The sequence below is a fragment of the Anastrepha ludens genome, chromosome 4, assembly GCF_028408465.1.
Source record: "Anastrepha ludens isolate Willacy chromosome 4, idAnaLude1.1, whole genome shotgun sequence".
Taxonomy (NCBI): domain Eukaryota; kingdom Metazoa; phylum Arthropoda; class Insecta; order Diptera; family Tephritidae; genus Anastrepha; species Anastrepha ludens.
In genome coordinates this window covers 68683648-68702936 of record NC_071500.1, presented here as the reverse complement: position 1 = coordinate 68702936, position 19289 = coordinate 68683648, and the positions used below count along the sequence as shown (strand labels likewise).

The 19289-nt window shown below is 40.5% G+C and overlaps 2 protein-coding genes across 9 annotated transcripts in view; one reads left to right on the top strand and one right to left on the bottom strand.

The window, feature by feature from the left end:
* The first annotated feature begins 410 nt into the window (after window positions 1-410).
* Window positions 411-15541, top strand: LOC128859702 (helicase POLQ-like). 2 transcript variants are annotated; one of them, XM_054096719.1, is made up of 9 exons: window positions 411-1586; window positions 1656-1834; window positions 1905-2178; window positions 2265-2470; window positions 2537-2682; window positions 2725-3205; window positions 3390-4274; window positions 4335-4469; window positions 15452-15541. In XM_054096719.1, exons 1-9 carry the CDS (start codon window positions 539-541, stop codon window positions 15518-15520), a joined length of 3423 nt encoding a protein of 1140 aa, XP_053952694.1. In that variant the 5' UTR covers window positions 411-538; the 3' UTR covers window positions 15521-15541. The 2 variants fall into 2 exon arrangements, with proteins under 2 accessions (XP_053952694.1, XP_053952695.1); XM_054096720.1 differs by having other exon boundaries at window positions 413-1586; window positions 2752-3205.
* Window positions 15542-16063: 522 nt separating this feature from the next.
* The window catches only part of LOC128859703 (uncharacterized), a 41592-nt gene continuing 38366 nt past the window's right edge, over window positions 16064-19289 (bottom strand). For 2 of the 7 annotated variants that reach the window (XM_054096721.1, XM_054096722.1), the window contains one exon: window positions 16064-19288. In XM_054096721.1, the coding sequence (XP_053952696.1) occupies window positions 17083-19288 (2206 nt within the window). In that variant the 3' untranslated portion in view covers window positions 16064-17082. The remainder of the gene's footprint in view (window position 19289) is intronic. The other 5 variants (XM_054096727.1, XM_054096728.1, XM_054096723.1 and 2 more) reach the window with 5 other exon arrangements.

Here is a 19289-nt window from a genome sequence, read left to right as displayed (position 1 = left end):
ATACAAAACAATGGAACAAAACAAATAAAATTAGGAGAAATTACATGTTTGTGAAAATTCAGTGAATGTCTTGGTAATATTGTGATTTGTGAAATTTAAACTAAGCAAAGCAATGAAAACGAAGTGCCGTGTATTAAATTGTGAAAGCACAAATTAATATAAAGCTTCCAAATACAGTTTATTTGCGTTTTTATGCGTAACACGCCGTGGTAAGAAAGTGCGTTTGTGTGCGTAATTTATTGTGTTTGGTTGCTTACGTTGCTTTCGCCTACTCTTCTTCTTCGCAAACAAGCGCAAGGACGCTTACGACACGGCGAGTTCAGAAGGTGCAATCGTAAGCAAGTAACCTCACACTATCAAAATCGCAAAATATAAAGTAGCGGTTTTCGAAAGGCGTCACCATCTGTATTTTGTACATCGTGGCATCCACACGTATTTCAACAATCAGATGTTTTCTATTTATTTCTATACATGAAATTCAAAGGCGCGCAATTTTTAAACCAAATTCATTTGAGTGCTGGTTATCATAAAAACTAACATGTCAAAAAAAGTGCGTAAGGTCCAATGGAGTTCTCCTGAATTAACGACCAAACGAAAATGCTTGGGTACGGTGCATCAAACCCAAAATCTGTTCTGGCCGGAAGATGAAGAGGATAGTTTTTTTACAGTTTCGAAATTGAACTCGGTGATAAATGATAAAATTTGCACTAATATACTTGGTGAAAAGAACAGTTCAGATTTTACTAGCCTTGAAAGAGATTCCAACTTATTCTGTTCTCAAACAGCTTTGGGTGTTAATCAGGAGCAACAAGTTTCTGGAACTCAACAAAATAACATTTCCCAATTAAGCAACTTCAATGAAGAAACTTTTTTATCGAAATCTGTATTGGATAACATTATGACAGGATGTAATAAAACTATTCAGAATAAGAATTATGAAAACGACGATAAGAGTTTCTTAACTATCTCTGCAGTGGAACATTTACTTAGCGACACTCCCTTAGTGCTTTTTTCGAGCCCGAATGAAGGTAACGATATAGATAAAAATCAATTGAAAGATACTGCTCCATTGGATGTTGAAAATGCTTGCAATTTCCATCATAATACCGCTGATGACGGCATGTTTAACACCATTAACTTACATACTGAGCAAGAGGATGAAAGCCAAAAACAGTTAAAGATAGATGACACGTTATTTGCGAACATAAATATAGAAGAAGACTTGACCAAGGATGATGATAGAGAGCTATTTACAGAAGTTATTGCACATGATACGGAGATTCAAAACTCCCAAAGATTTCTAGATGACCTTGCGATATTTAAGGTGCCACGCATGGTACAGCCAATAGAAAACAAATCAAATACCCTTCAAGAGCGTGACGGTGTTATGCGTGGATCGCAGTACGTGGTACACAGTGATTTGGTAAATACTACGGCACTCTCGAACCTTTCACGGCTGGACTGGGACTCCCAGGCATTTTCCGATAAGTTCGAAAATGATTTCCCAAGCAAAGGTGACTTCTTTGGGCTTCCAGAAAAAGTTAAGCAAATGATTTTCCAACATAAGGGTATACAAAATTTATATGGTAAATAGTAAATATATTATATAAAACAAAATATTTACATATATAATAGAAGCTGTTTATATTTAATAGAATGGCAGGAAGAATGTTTAAATTTGCCAGCTATTCATATGCGCAAAAACTTGATCTATGCTCTGCCAACGAGCGGAGGTAAAACGCTTGTTGCTGAAATATTAATGCTGAGGGAGGTGTTGTGCCGAGAAAAGGATGTACTTTTTATACTACCTTACGTCTCAATAGTACAAGAAAAGGTTAATGCGGTGTTGCTTGATAACTTCGTCTTTAAATAATAAATATGTGCGTTCGAATAATATAATTTAGGTCAGCGCTATGTCTCCATTTGCAATAGCAATGAATTTTATCGTGGATGAATACACCGCCGGAAAAGGAAAATGCCCACCAATGAAGCGGAAAAAACGTAAAAGTATATTTATAGCTTCGATAGAGAAAGGTGCTGTTTTAATAGATAGCTTAATCGAGGCGCAACGGGCTGATGAAATAGGGTTGGTTGTGGTCGACGAATTACATCTAATAGGTGAAAAGGGACGTGGCGCCATATTGGAGGCATTACTTACCAAGATTATGTTCATAGACGGTAAAGTGTTTTGTATATAGTTATTAATACACCATTTTGACTGCGAGTAATTTACACATGTAAATATGAATGTTACATTTTTTCAGTTAATATCCAAATTGTGGGCATGAGTGCAACTATTGGAAATCTTACAGAAGTTTCTACCTTCTTAAAAGCAGATATATATACTCGAAGTTTTCGCCCTGTTGAGCTAAGGGAGTTTATAAAATGTGGCAATGATATATTGGAGATAAATACGGCAGGCAAAACCTTGGAGGAAGTTTTCGTTTACAGCCGTAGCGTTAATTTTAATGTGAGTTCATGATACGAGTATAACTTATATTATGAAGTTTGCCAATTTATTTATTCTCCTTTTCAGTACAGCGAATCCTTAACACGATCCGACCCGGATCACCTGGCTGGATTGGTTGCAGAATGCGCTCCCGAACATTGTGTGCTTGTATTTTGTCCATCGCGAAAGAACTGCGAGAATGTCGCTTTGCTGTTGAGCCGTATTTTACCAAAGTATATGAATATTGCACCAACATGAAATACATTAAGTAAAAGTTGCACAACCTCTTGCAATCCGTACAGAAAATTTGTCCAACATCGAAAACGTGAAAAGGAAGATCTAATGGATGCATTGGATAAGGTGTGTGGTGTGCTTGGAGATGTCTTAGCTAAGAGTATACCTTATGGCATAGCGTACCATCACTCTGGTCTTACTATTGATGAACGGAAGTTCATTGAGACCGCATATCGCTTTGGAGTATTAAGCGTAATTTGTTGCACATCTACTTTAGCAGCTGGTGTGAATCTCCCTGCAAAGCGTGTCATCATACGTGCACCTTTTGTGGGTTCGGACTTTATGACACTTTGCCGTTATAAACAAATGGTAGGACGTGCTGGACGTGCTGGCATGGGTGAAGCCGGTGAAAGTTTTCTTATTACAACTAGTCAAAACAATGTACGTGTTGGCGAAATGCTTTTCTCACCAATGGACAAAGCCATAACTTCTTTAGATCACGAAAATTGTATCGGTTTACAGGTATGAAATTATGCCATTTATAGCAGTTGCACTGGGGTTAAGTTATATAGGTATATTGTGCGTTCAAAGGTTAGTATTTAGATTTAATTAAAATTAATTTGATTTAAGACCTTTCACTTCGTTTAGTTTCATGTGTACGTAAGTATGTTTAATCACCAAATTATTGACAATTTTTTATCCACAGGGTTTGGTTTTAAGTGCGATTGGTTTGGAAATTGCTACATGCCGTTCTGATTTGTATCGACTTGTGGGTAGCACTTTGCTTTCAGTTCAAGCTCCAGAATTAAAACTTACAACAGAAGAAATGGTACTGCAACTTATTCGTGAAATGTTCAAACACAAAGTACTAGAGTTGTGCGCATCGACGGCAGCAGTAAAAGATAACATATCGAGCATACTTACTACACAGGATGTTGGTACTGCCACAAAACGCGCATCACAAGAACATCGTCGGCTTTTTGTTAGCAAATCAACACGTTTCCAGTTAACTAATATTGGCCGTGCAGCTTTTAAAGCTGGCATTGACTATAAACGGACATACGCAATACACGCCGAGCTAAAATTCGCACAAAAAAAACTAATATTGACGAACTATGCACACCTCCTGTATCTTGTGGTAGCTTTCAATTCAAATGTGAAGGGTGATGAATTATTTCCCGCCGATGCGGGTATACTTTATCGGCAATATATGTCATTAGATGACACTACGCAGGAACTATTCAAACTTCTTGGATTTACTGAATCGAATGCAGTGAAAATGGCAAGAACGTTGTCCGTTCAAGGGCCGCTTGAATTGAAATTGAATCGTCTCTATAAAGTGTTGGTTTTGATTGACATTTTAAATTTAAAACCTCTGCATATAGTGGCGTCCCGATACCAGGTAGAGCGGGGCATGCTTCAGACCCTTATTAATCAGTCAATTGCCGCGGCCAGTGCAATTGTGCGACTCTGCGAACAGCTTGATTACTTTTGGTGTTTCAAAGCACTCTTGGAGCGAATAGGCGCAAAGTTGGATCGATGTGGTACAATGGAATTGGAACCGTTGCTAGATCTACCGTCCGTTAAAATTGTATATGCAATGGATATAAAAAGAATTTCAAATATGTTAAATATTAAAACATTTTTTCAGAATCGTGCTAAACAACTCTATAGGGCAGGTTTCAAGACAATCGAAGCTATAGCGAAATGTAAACCCATTCAATTATCGAGTTCGGTTGAGCATATGCCAATGAAAATAGCAAAAGAGATTATTTCGGCAGCAAAGGTAAATTATTCAGCAAATACGAAAATATGTATGAATTTGTATATGTACATATGCATCTACATTAATAGTAAAGCCCTGTGTATGATTTTACTTTACGAACTAAGTCAGTTTTTATCCACATTAATTTAGATTCAAATGATGTATGTATGCCAATCGTTTGCGTGTAATTATAGTTTGTTTGCCTGAAGAGTTGTAATTCCATTCTCTCTACAATTCGAAGTAAGATCACAAAAAGATTTTTTTTTATTATTATTTAATTATAAAACATTTTTGATAACCGAACTAGATACGGTTCTTTATGAGGAGCTATTTCGTGGTAGAAATACAGCCTTTGCCTGCGAACGGAGGACTGTCATTAGAAAAAATATTTTCTACGGCTACGGTGACCCTACTTTATATACCCGCGCATATTTTAGTGAAATTGAGTTATTTTCACTCTTCATTTTTGGATCGAATAAACTCATGACAATGAAAGTTATAGCTTTTATATTAGACGGATATTTAGTCTTAACATATAAAAAGCGATCTGAAAAACATTGAGGTGGTATCACAAGCCATTTGCTTTACATATGCATGTTGTTATTGTTGTTGTAGCAGCATAAACATTCCCCATATGGTCCTTGGTCGGATATAAATCCGGGTCGTTTCGGTAACGTAGAACCGACTGTCGTGGAAACGTACATATGCATGTACTTAGCCTTGCCATAAATTCTGTGACAAATTTTACAATGCATACGGCGAGAACAAATTCGCACAAAAAAGTTCGGTTATTTTTGCTTTTGTTCGTATGCATTGTTTACTCATGAATTATATTCAGATTCGAGGCAAATTTTACTTTTTAACAATGCAGTGGGGAACTAAGGAAAATCGCATTGCAGAGATTGCATTACAAAAGTGGGGTAAAAGTGCCAGTGAGATTTACGAATTGCTGATAAAACTCAATATGTAGAGAACGTGTGTTTACTGCACGATTAATCATTTTCTCCAAACGTCTGAAGGGGCACACAGAAAAAGAAGTGACCGTCCTCGCGTGGTTCATAACAGTGCACCCATAAAAGACGTTCGAGAAAGAATTCGCAGAAATCCTCTTAGAAGCAGAGAATCATGTACGGGGAAATGAATGTATCTATCAGATCCAAGTGCATACTAATTAGAGCTGATCTCCACATGAAAGACTTCCGCCGCTCAATTGGTCATTTTTTGACAACGCGCTTGAAGAAAATTGGACTCGACAGATGCAAGCTGCTTCATCGGTGGCACGCGGCCAACGGCCATGAAAATATTATTTTCACAGATGAGAAAATGTTTCCTAATGGAGAAGTTTTTAATAAGCAAAACGCCAAAATCCATTCTAAAACTTCTAAAGACGCAAAAAATGTTGTTCCAAGTGTTCAGCGAGGCCACCGTCCAGTCTCCGTAATGGTTTGGTGAGGAGTGTCTTGTAAAGGCATTACATCTCTTCATTTCGGCGAAAAACGAGTTCAGACCGGGGCAAAAGTATACAAAAAAGCGTTGGATCTTCCAGCAAGATTCCGCTCCAGCCCATATGGGGAAAACCACTCAGCAATGGCTAAGAAACAATATTCCTGGGTTAATAGCGGCTGAAGATTGGTCGTCTGGAAGTCCAGATCTTAATCCATTGAGCTACAGTTTGTGGTCAGAATTGGAGAACATGGCCTCACAGGAATTTGGAGAGTCTCAAACTATATTTGGTTCAAGCAGCGATGTCAATATGCATGGAAACCGTGTGTGCTGGAATAGCTGAATGGCTTAATCGTTTGAAAGCTTGCATAAAAGCAGACGGCTACCATTTGAATAATAATACGTTTTTAATATTTGCATGATTAAATAAAATTAACTTCATTAAAAAAACTTAACGGACTTAACTTGTAACAGAACTTATGGCACGACTGAGTACATTAGTACTGTGACTCAACGCTATAATTATTTCAACAAGTGTTCGGCATAATAACTATATACAAGTGTATTGTTTTTTTTTTTAATAATTGCTTTATTCGTTTTGAAACTTTACTATTTTTCATTTTCAAGATTGAAATTTTTAATCAAAAAACAAAGTAAAAAGGGTTGATTAAGTTAATGACAAGATGCATGCCAAATAAGTATATAGAAAAATTAAATAACATATACAGGGTTGGCCATATTAAACTGACCCATGTGATTATTAAAAAAATATGGAAAAAGAAACATTTTTTTGTGTTTCATTGTGAAAAACATTTAATTTAGTTCAAGGAGATTCGTTTACATCACTTTTTGAATATGATATCGCGCAAGTGGTCGCCCTTAGCTCGTATAGCGTAATGTGCCCGTTTTTCGGCGTTTTCCATAGTTTTGGCCAGCGTCTCGGCCGATATGGCGGCTATTTCCCGTCGGATATTGGCCTTAAGTGCGCCTAGTGTCTTTGGCTTGTTGACGTAAACCTTAGATTTCAAATAGCCCCAAAGAAAAAAGTCCGGTGGCGTCAAATCCGGTGATCGTGGCGGCCAGTTGTTGTTGTTGTTGTTTTAACAGCATAGTTAGCCCTGTCAGTGTAGGTATATCATCTGTCGTCTTCGTCTAGCTCATCTAGGGGTAGGCCCAGGAAACATGCTGTTTCGACGGGTTGGGTCCAGAGGGAGAGGGGGGTTAGATGAGTCTGATTAAGGGGGCATGTGAAGAGGTGGTTAGTGTCGTGCGGGGTACCTTCACATGCCGGACATGTGTTTGGTATGTCGGGGTCAATTCTGGATAAGTAGGAGTTTAACCTGCTACAATATCCAGAACGTAATTGTGTCAATGTTACACGAGTCTCACGGGGAAGCTGGAGCTCTTCATCTGCAATGGGTGGTGGTTGGACTCCGATTACGGCATTCACGGGACGGGAGTTCATGAAGGTGGTAACGGACTCCCGGTGAATGTCGTTTATTGACTGTCTGAATACTGTCCGGTCCAGTAGGTCTCGGTCAGTTTTGTCCTGGAGTTCGTCAGCGTAGTCGAGGAGGTGTCTCCTGACGTGCCTGGGAGGCGGCTCAGGCTCAAGCAGGTGTCTGCAGGGGTGAAACCTGCGGTAACACCCCAGCAGGAACTGCTTGCTGAGCAATTTGTTGTGCTCCGCGACTGGGAGCATTTGTGCCTCGTTGTGCAGGTGTTGTATGGGTGACATCAGGATGCACCCGGTCGCTGTCCGAATGGCGGTATTCTGACATGTCTGAAGCTTTATCCACTGCGAATCACTAGTGCCAGGCGACCAGACAGGCGCAGCATAATTTAGAACCGGCCGGCCAATTGCCTTAAATGTCGAAAGCAACAGTTCTTTGTCCTTGCCCCAAGTGCTGCCGGCCAGCGATTTGAGGACCTTGTTGCGATTTTGGACTTTAGTGGCAATTGCGGTTGTGTGCGCAGAGAAGGAGAGCAAGCTGTCAAAGGTTACACCCAAAATTTTGGGGTTATTCACAGTCGGAATTGGTGTGTCGTCGACTTTTACCTTAAGGGACAGCTTGACCTCCTTTGTCCAGGTGGTGAAAAGGGTCGCCGTGGACTTAGTGGGGGAAAGTTGGAGATTCCTCGCAGTGAAAAAGCGAGAAAGGTCGGTGAGGTAGTTGTTCACTTTGGAACACAGGCCATCGATGTCATTGCCCGACGCCATTATCGTGCAGTCGTCAGCGTATGAGATCAGGGAAACTCCCGCTGGTGGTTGGGGGAGCTTCGAGATGTAGAAGTTAAAAAGCAAGGGTGAAAGGACACCACCCTGCGGTACGCCTTGCTTAATCTTCCTCTGCTTTGACATTTGATCTCGAAAAATCACTGACGAGTGCCGACCGCTCAGGTAGTTCGCGGACCACCTCTTCAGCCCTGGCGGGAGTGTCGACTGATAAATATCATCTAGTAGCGTGGAATGGCTGACTGTATCGAAAGCCTTCTTTAGGTCCAACGCTACTAGGACAGTCCTCTCGCAGGGGCGGTTTTGGTTAAGCCCGCGATTTATCTGGGCGTTTATGGCGGTGAGTGCCGTGGTGGTGCTGTGCACTCGTCGGAATCCGTGCTGATGTGGGGCTGGGGCCAGGTGGGTCGTGAAGAGTGGGAGTAGGAGGGCTTCAAGTGTCTTCACTACTGGGGAAAGGAGAGTTATCGGCCGATAAGACTCCCCTTGGTTGGCGGGTTTCCCAGGTTTCAATAGTGGGACCACTCTCCCTGCTTTCCACTTGTCAGGGATGATGAGAGTGGCCAGAGACAAATTGAAGACCCTTGTGAGGTATCCTACTCCCACGGGTCCCAGATGCTTCAGCATCAGTGCGTTAAGTCCGTCAGGGCCAATGGCTTTCGATGATTTCGACTTGTTGATGGCCCCCTGAACCTCATCACCGGAGAAAGTAAGTGGCGCACTGTCGTTCGTCAGTTTGTGCAGCCTTCTGGTAACACGACGTTTGGTTCTGTCGCCCGGAGGATGCAGTGTAAACAGCCGGCTAAAATAGCTCGCGCATCTCTTCGGGTCCGACGAAGTACAACCGTTGAAGGTGATAGCCACCTTGTCGTTGTGTTTCGTCGGGTTCGACAGGGACCTAACGGTGGACCAGAGCTTACTCACTCCGGAGGTGAGGTTACAAGTCTTCAGGTGCTCAACCCATTTAGTCCGCTTATGTTGATTTACCAGTTGCCGGATCTCCAAATTGAGATCCCTTATGCGGGGATCCCCGGGATCGGCCTGGCGTAGGTGGTCACGCTCGTTTGCTAAACTGGCTGCTTCTGCTGGGAAGTGGGGACGGATGTCCTTATAACATCCAGCTGGGATGAAGCGAGCCGCAGCAGCTGTGAGCACCTTGCGGAATGCGCGTTCGCCGACGCGCACATCAGTGGGGATGGGAAGAGCGGCGAAGGTGTCCTCGGTGAATTCCGTGAAGCCGGCCCAATTAGCTTTTATAAAGTTAAAATAGGACCGGTGATTCGCGGAAACGAAATCGGCAGGTCTCTCGATCGAGACGATAATGGGCAAGTGGTCTGATGCAAGCGATAGCATAGGTCGCCACGTTATGCTATTTATCAGACCCGCGCTAGCTATTGTTAGGTCAGGCGAGCTGCTACAATTGCCCACTACCCTGGTGGGGGCGTCGTCGTTCACTGTGCTGAATGTCGAGTCGTCTATCTGCTCTGCCAATTGCTGTCCCCTACGATCATTTGGCAGGCTTGAATGCCAAAGATCGTGATGCGCATTGAAGTCACCTACAACCAATCAGTTTTCACCTCTGATGAGCGCACCTATATCAGGGTGATATCCTGCCGGGCAGCAGGTGACAGGGGGTATGTATATATTAAAAATTTCGAGCTCGGAATCGCCTGACCGGACAGCTATGCCTTGACATTCTAAGGTGCTGTCCCTGGGGTCGATTCCTTCATCGATAAGACGATACTGCACAGTGTGGTGGACTATAAACGCTAGGCCACCACCGTTGTCTCGCTCGCGATCGTGTCTGTGCACGTTATAGCCATCCCTGGTGATCAGAGATGACCTAGCGTGCAACTTTGTTTCTTGGACCGCAGCTATCTTGATACTGTGCCGGTTCATAAAGTCGACTATCTCGTCGACCTTACTCGTAAGTCCGTTGCAATTAAACTGGAGAAGCTTGAAGCTTCTCGGTGAGGTCAGTGTAATCCGGGGGGTGAGGGACGCGTGGGGTTGTCTACGTTGGACCTGCTGTGCAATCCACTGTGGTTGTTGCGGCCTGATGGTGGTGGGCGGCCGCTCCTCCGGGGGAGGTAGTGGGTGCAGAGCTCTGCAGCAGGGGGCAACGTAGGCAGTTGTCCACTCACGGGTGGTGCGCAGGCCGGAACATCTCCGAAAATGGCACCAGCCATTGCAGGAATTGCACTGGACTGATACCAGATTCCGAGGTATTACGGTCTGACACACGGAACAGACTGTACGGGGGACCAGGAGCTGATGGTTTGTCCCCGCACTGGGGTTGGAGCAGGAAGGGATAGGAGGGGTTAAAGGGGAGTTGTGTTGCTCCGATAGGCTCCTCACCGTGGAGGTGTGGGTTGTGGTGGCGGTTGGTAGTGCCGGCCTATCAGGGGGTGTGGTAGCCGTGGAGGCATCAGACGCCTGTTGGCGGGAGCAACACGTGGCCACATACCGTGTGGACCACTCCCTGTGCGACTTAAGGCCTGAGCAGGTCTTAAGGTGGCTCCACCCGTTGCACTTATTGCACCTAACCGAGGTGGAGTTCGGGTGGAGCCGTTGATGGCAGACGCAGCAGTAGAATACCTCTGGCCCAGGGTTGGATTCGACTCCAGCCCTGAGGAGAAGTATTTGGAGCAGGTTAGCTGCGGGAGTTTGCTCCTGTGACGTAAGGGGTGGGGTGATATACGATACACTAGACAGGGCTAGTGTACTGGAGCGGCAGCCCTTGATCGGGAAAAACCCGAGTCATTCCGGTAACGTAGAACCGGCTGCCATGGGAATGCGTGGCGGCCAGTCAAAATCGCCGCTTTTTGATATCAAACGGCCAGGGAACAAAGTCTTCAATAAGTTGACGGTGGCTCGTGCTGTGTGTGGTGGTGCGCCATCTTGCTGAAACCAGAAGTGCTCCATACCATTTTCACGAACAATCGGCATCACAAAATCGGTTATCATGGCCCGATAACGCTCTTGCTTGACGGTCAATGGTTGGTGTTGACCATTTTCAAAGAAGAACGGCCCAATGACCATATCAGCGCAAATGCCACACCAGACTGTAACTTTTTGGTCGTGGAGAGGTACCTCTTCAATAATTTGAGGGTTTTCAGTGGCGTAGAAACGGCAATTTTGCTAATTTACGGTTCCGTTCAAGGAGAAATGGGCCTCATCACTCATAATGATTTGATGCTAAAAATCCTCATCAGTTTGGGCCATTCGGACGACAAAATTGGCATATTCCAAGCGACGAGGCTTATCGGCCGGCAACAGTTGTTGATTTAGTTGTATTTTGTACGGGAATATCCCCAAATCCAAACGAATGATACGTCGTAGAGTGGTCCGAGGGATGTCCAACTGAGCAGAACGACGATTACCTGACGTTCGCGGCGATGACTCGATACTGGCTCGTACGGCCGCGATATTTTCGTTAGATCGTCTTGGCCGCTTTTTATTTGGACGTCGGGTATTAGCCACAGTGCCGGAAGACAAAAATCTTTTGTGCATTTGCTTGATTGCGTTCTTTGACGGCGCACTTTTCACTTTATTTTTTTTTCTCCACGCACGTTGCGTTTTTACAATCGAGAAGGAATTTTGAATGTACAGCTGAACAATTTCAGCGCGTTCTATTGGGGTGTACTGTTTCATGGTATAAATCTCCTTCGACTGACGCTTCCAACGCGGTATGTCATTAGCTGATCTGAAATTACAGTAAAAAGTTATAGGGTTACTCAATGGGTCAGTTTAATATGGCCAACCCTGTACTTATTTCACTTTGTTTAATACACTTTTGGTAGCAGTTTTTCAAAATTTTATAGATATCACGTTTTTTTCGTTTTTGAAGACTTTCGTTATATGGTTATAAATTGATTTCGTCCATTTTAAGTATATAACTTACCTTGGACAAAGTGTGATATGTACGAGTACGAGTATACCAAATTTTATTGAAATATATTAATTTTTGCTCGACGGACATGGTTAAATCGACTCCTCATTCTGAGCATTTTGGTATATGGGCATTTTCACGGTAACGGACGCGACATTTGTACGCTTTTAAGTGCGTCCAAAATAATGAAGACAAAGTAAAAGTTTATATATATTGATATTGTTCTAAAGGACTGACGAAGTGCTAGATTTTAATATATACGGGAAAGATCTTTTACAAATAAGTACGTAGTTATAAGCAATTATAAAGTGATACGGACGCGACAAAAAGTGGAAGTTTTTTTGAGGCGCATTCAGAAACATACAAAATTCAGCAAATTAAGGATTTTTATATATATACAATATATATGTTAATAAATGCGAACAGCTGACTGTTATTCGTAGGTTTATGAAATATGATAATTTTCTCTTCGTTTTTTTTAATTGAGTGTAGAAGAAATACGGACGCGACATAGCGGACGCGACAAAATTTTCCATGAGCTAGGAAATAGAATTTTTTTCATTATAACACTTCAATTTTATTGAAAATAAAAACTCAAGTAATATTACAGTAAAAACGACTTAAAAAATTAAGAAGAAAGTTATTAGTTTTTAGGATGGTCTATTTTAATTATTTTCTTTAATGAATAGGCCGTCCGAGCAACTTCAATACATTTACTGTCGAAATATGAAAACCAATGCATACTTTTAGCTCCTTTGATATTTGGAACATTTTGCCATAACTCTGACAATTGATTAGAAAAACTATCAATTTGTGTTCCAGAGATATACAAAATTTTAACTCCATCAATGTTGTTCTTAGCACATTCATAGAAGCATAAGGCATCACCGAGAATGATATTTCTTGCTTTAACGATTTGCCAGACTTTTCGTTTAACTACGGCACCTATTCCGTCTACAGCACCTTTGCCATGTGAAGTGGCGAAAAAATTCCACTCTAAGATTCCGCAATGAAATTCAGCTGCAAGTCTTGGAATACTAGAAAGAATAAATTTATTTTTGAATTGGGAAGTGCTTCCGTCAGAGAAAATATAAATGCTGGTAACTCCTTTGTACTGGTTTTGTAAGATATTGATAATTTTGGAAATAAAGCAGTAAACGTCGAATTTACTGTGAGTCAATCTATCACTGATAACAGCATAGGACTTGGTTTCACCAAGAACCCAAGCTACGCACGTAAACACTGTTACTTGGTTATAACTAAAGTGGGCATCTTGAATTTCTTTTTGGCATGTCAAGCGATAATTTTCAGCAAAATCAACTTGAATAACAATTTCATTAGCTGCTACATTTTTCTTTTTAATTTCAAAGTAATTTTGTTGGTGACGCTTAATAAAACAATGCATTTTAAAAGCTGGTAGCTGAATCTCTACATCATGAATTAAGCCGCTTAAAGGACCAATAGTGTAGTTTAAAGTTATGCGATCGTCTACTTTTCTCCACTGTTTCCATTTGATTTGCGTATCAAATTGATTAATAAACTGTATTGGCACTAGATCGTCTTTAATATCGCGTACACAGCTGTCACAAGTATTAGCCATGCACTTTTCATTCATAACGTCGCAGCAAACTGATGTAAGAAATAAATCAGCTTTGGCAGGAATCTGCGGTATAATCTTTGCACAGCCTTCTAGTAAAAAAATAAAATTTGCATGGTACTTACAGATACACATATTGTGTCGTAAATTATTGATTAACTGAATGTAAGTTGGCTTAGAACGAATAAAAACAGTTTTGCAGACTTTTTCCTCGGTATATTCGGTTTTGAAGAGTTGATATGCTTCTGTTAAGGTCATAAGCATAAAACGTTTTGAGACTACTTTCCCATTGATTAGCATTGTATCCTTTCTCCCAGGAGCTTGAACGCTGATTCCATCTTGCAAAAAGAATTTTTCAATTATTTTTTCACGCATCAGGCTTTTTGATGACTTGGTAGTATTTTCATCCATCGTTTCTGTTGGCCTAAGATATTTATTGCATAAAGATTTGAGGATAGCTATTTTTCTATTCAGGTTTTTAGGTAACGCACGCTCAAATTTTTTTTTTGCTTTTCCCATCGTTTGCTTACAGCTGTAAATTTCGCAATTCAAACTATCAATATTATATTTACGCTCTTTTTTTGCCGCAAAACTTGCTGCCTAACACGGTCCTTTTCTTTCTTCTTTTCTAATAAATTGCTATCACTTTTCATTTTTTGCGATAATCTTTTTCGGTACTCTTGCTTTCGTTTAGCTTCTTTCTTCTTGTATTCCTGCCATTTCTCGACGTTTTCTTTCATTTTCTCTCTATATTTCGTTGTTATTGCTTTTCTTGTTTCTTTTGCCGTTTTTGCCATCTATAAAATTTTAATATTGTGCAATCTCTACGACTATTTAAAATTTAAGGTTCGCGGTAACGGACGCGACGAATTTCAAGCCCCAATAAATTTTATTAATCGTTTTTGTCGAGAGTCAATGGCTACTTTTCTTAAGTGAAATAAGTTATTTGCTTAAAGTCTGAAAGCAATTTATACTTCAACACTTTTTGCACTAATGAGAACAATGAATGCTATTTTTCGGTAACGGACGCGACATACGAATATAAGCAGAAGTAATAAAAAAACAACTACCGTTATTCGATCTCCACTAAGTCTCTCTGCTTGTTAAACATTATGTTACTATCAGTAGAAGATTTTTAAATTATAAAAACATCATAGTATTGCTTTGAATAAGGGAATATTACAAGGAAAAAAGTTGGTATATTTGGTCAAAAGAGTTAGATTTTTGTAAATTTTGTATATTCGTTGTATATTTCGGCTCAAAATTAAAAGAAAAGAAAATTTCTTTTATATATATAAAGTAAACACATTTGAGATTTATTATTCATCAACAAAAAGTTTTCAGGAACAGTTTGAGTTTTGCACTCATGGTTGACCTTTTTGTGAAAATGCTCATATGTCTGGTATTGGTATCTATCTCGATTATTTTGTGCTGTTACATACCACCGTTATGTAAACAAAATTATGATACGCTCGACCTTGGTGCGCGGGTATAAAAAAATCAATGTCCATCTTGCGCATCTTAGAAACATGATATTTATGATACATTTGTTGATAACCTGTGTTCTATTACCTTTTTCGCCCGCAAAAATTTAAAATGTGACAGAAATGTTAATAATATTTTTACTCAATGCATAAAAAATCACATCACAAAAAGTCATATTTTTTACTGAACTTTTTATATAATCAATACTTCCGATAAATTTATATTTTATTATAGGAAATTGAAATATAATTTTTAGAATAAATATTATAGTCTTTTTATTTATTTAAGTTCTATAATAGTATAACCAAAAACGTATGCATAATAATTTTTCCCTTGCTTGTGTTTTGCAGATTATATTAATGAAGAAGTTAGACTATCTCGAAGAAGAGGCTGAGGCACTAAAAATGTGTCTGAAATAGGATAACGCTAGGAATATAGATACAAAATACATCTGTATATGGTCGATAATTACCTAAAACAAAATAGTATAAAAAGTGTGAAATCACTATGCAATTGTTGTTCTTATAAATAATTTTATTTTAAATTTCCTTTCAATTTCTTTTTTATTATTTAATTTCGCCTACTTAGCGGCGCAAAGGATATGTATGTAAGAATTAATTTCTAATTGTTACAATTTTCATAGTTTGAACATTTTTCAACACAAGAATATGGATTAAGAAATAAATTGTAATTTTAAATTAATTAATTTCCACTGTTTGGCAATACACATATAAAATAAGGTTTTTTCCAATTTATTATAATTATAGTTAAACTCGATGCAATACCATTTACAAAGTATGTACTAAGTATTTAACGAATTCGACAAAACTAGCCAAAATCTCTAAAACAACCAATTAAAAGAAAACATACAAGTTGCATTACGAATTCCTGTATACAAAAACGCAATAATTAAAATAAAAAATAAAGAAAAGATATAAACAAAAAACTCATTTTAATTATATGACAAAATTTATAGAATTCTGCCTTTTGCTATCACGAAATTTGAGTATTTAATAATTTTAAAGTTTTAGTTTCACTTGCTGTTACTTTTAACTAAAACTTAACATTGCACACATACATGTACTTCACCATTGCTTCCCTCGCTTTCTTCTGATTTCCCATTTTCCTGATGCCTTGGTGCATAACTTCAGCTATTTTTTCAATCTCTTGTAATTTAGGGCTGAAATGAATATCAAATTTCGTAGAATGTGTTCTTTGGAAGCAGCTACCGGTATTCATATGTACGGCATACATTCATGACCTTAATTAGCATGCCGCTGCGTGTGCTGTGTGTTTGTGTGCGTGTTGATAGGAAGTGTGGCTGTTTTCAAATACACTTATTTACATTTTTAGAGTTACCTTAAAGAGGAATGAATAGCAAATTTCATATTACAGCATATTTTTATTAAACATTCTTACTTCTAAAGGTTGGAGATTGCATTGATTTGCAACTGAACGAAAAAAGTAATGAAGGAAAAGGTTATTCGAGATTTTAGAGACAATGTAAAGCTTTAGAGCAGAACTGGAACATGCGAAATAAGAAAACGATAATGAATGAGCAACTTTTGAATAAAGTCAGAACTATGCATTTTTATTGAGTTTTTTCGTACTGGAGAGGCAAGGTAATGTGTCGCATTGAAAAATCTATAAAATGGCAATAATAAATAATATTTTCGTGGGCTTATTAAAGTTTTAGGAATTACAATTGCCAATTTATCATTCCTTTAATTGATTGATGATATTACCTCATTATTACTTAAGTATAAGTGAAATGCGAAATAATGCAACACCAAATTAGTACCGAATATATAATTTATGAAAGTATGAAAGGGAGTTTGGAATCCCTTTGAATGCTGAGAAGCTGAGAATACATACATAACAATGTAGATAAGTATGTATGTATAGAGATAGGGACATAGAAAGAATGAACGTACGAATCCATTTGCCTTTGTTGCTAAATTATTGCTCGTGATTCTAACCTTTAGTATTCCAAATCATCATAGAAATGCTGGGCTATTCTCATGCTGACTCCCCTGTAGTCCGTTCGACTGGAATACGGTTGTGGCGCTGCGACAACCGCGCGCCTTCGGATATCTGTTGGTGAGAAATACGAATCATCACTATTGTAGTCATTATAAACACTTTGTTGTTGCTGTTGTTGTTGTTGTTGTCTTGTTTGTTGTTGTGAATGCGAATGTTCGGGTTGCTGATGAATTTGAGATTGCAATGATATTGAAGCTTGATGCGGTTCTAAATGAGTTTGTGATTGACTAAGCGAGGCTTGAGGTTTAGTTTGATAGGAATTTTGTTGATGATTATGTTGATGTTGTTGTTGTTGATATTGATTATTGTTATTGTGATAAAGTGTTGGTGACTTATTGTTATTGACAAATGTACTGACGCCCGGCTCGGAAGCATACGCATTCTGGAAAGCGCTATTGTGATTTGGATGATTGTTGTAATGCGGCGCAAGCGGTTTAAGCGTTGGATTGAGTGCGTCGTTTAAAGTGACGTCATAGTCGTTTTCATAGAGCTCGTCTAATGTGATTTTGGGTTGCGGCTCTGGTCGCGGCTGAGATTCTGGCAGTGCGCTACGTGGCGGCAATGTTGTACGATGAATCTGTGCCAATTTTACTTCACTTTTACTTTCGCGCTCGTCGCCGTTTGAGTCACGTAGATGTGAATGAACCGACGCAATCGCTGAACCGCTGCCAGAATCTCGCAATATTGGTGCACCATGTTCGAGCAGGCGCACCCCCGATATTGTCGATCCCATGTCAATTGGAGTGCTGTCAGTCGTATGCGTGCTAAGTGGCTTAAGAGCCACACCAACCGGTTGTAAGCCACGTGGCAAGTATGGACTGCCACCGCGTGAAGGCAAGAATGGTCGTTTAACAACACGTACCGTTGCTGTGCGTCCTGAAGGCGAGTTGGCAGAACCTCTGCTCAACGATGCAGGCACCGGTGGCTCGTCCTCCTCCTCTAGCTCTGATTCAGGTGCTGCGTCTTCGATTGGTGCTAGAGTTGTTGATGTCGTTGTAGTTGAAGATTGCCGCAAACGGGCACTGCCTCCTGTTTTAGATCGATTTGAGTTTGCACGATTCCGAGTGTGGCGCTCAGGTTCTTGCTCGTAAAAGTCTTCTTCTTCTATTGGACGACGCGGTTTCTTTGAGCCTTTACGTGCTGCTGATTTCGGCCTTAGTCGGTGAACTGGCCGAAGGGGTCGCTCCTCATAGTCATCATCAACAAAGTCTACATCATCAGCGCCGCGACCTACGGGCGGGCCAAAAGAGCTGCGATGGCGAGTGGTGAAAGGTCGTCGACGGCTACTGGTATGACTGTCGACAGGTTCGTTAGATGCCCCACCAATGCTATCGTAATCATCTTCTTCGGCGATGGTTAAATGCTTCTTTTCAGTAGTTGGACGACGAATGGTTGTTCGTGAAATATTTTTCTTGATTAAAGGTGTGTCATTTTGATTACGCCTCCTCGAACTAGGTACATCATCTTCATCAAACTTACTTTCTGCGACACGTCTACGTGGGTGGACACGCTGTGCCCGCACATCATCATACGATTCATCTTCATAATAATCCTCTTCAGTTACGTGTGTAGCTTCAGGGCTGGGAGTGGTTCCTGTTTTCTGTACTGGGTACTGGAACTTCTTCTTTTCGTTAAGAGGAACCGGGCGTGCAATTCTTGGTGGTGCACGTGGACGTGCATACACGGAGCCACTACCTGCTTTGGGCGTGATAAATTCTTCTAATGGCTTAGGTGTGGTTTTTACTTTGGGTGGCGCTTCCTCCTCAGCAGCCTCCTCCTGGTCCGGTGCATGCCCTTGTGGTTTTTCGTAATCATCTAAGTCATCGATACCTGAAGAGGGTATACGCTTTTCATTGATTCGACGTCTTCCAGTAAGACGGCGGGGAGGGGGATCTACAGGATCAACTGAATCGGTTGACGGGGAAATGCGTGCCTTGTCCTTTCGATTCGGCAGCATGCGATCATCATTGAAACTGCGGCGCTCATCGCCACCTAAGCGACCTGCACTCGTTTTACGACCTCCGCTTTTTCGTCTGTCCGCTGGTTTGTTTCGCGCATTATGCCGATCGTGTTTACGCCGGTCAGAGTCGTCATCATCTTCTAAGTCTTCTTCATCACGGAAACGGTCTCGTGAGTTTTGACGCC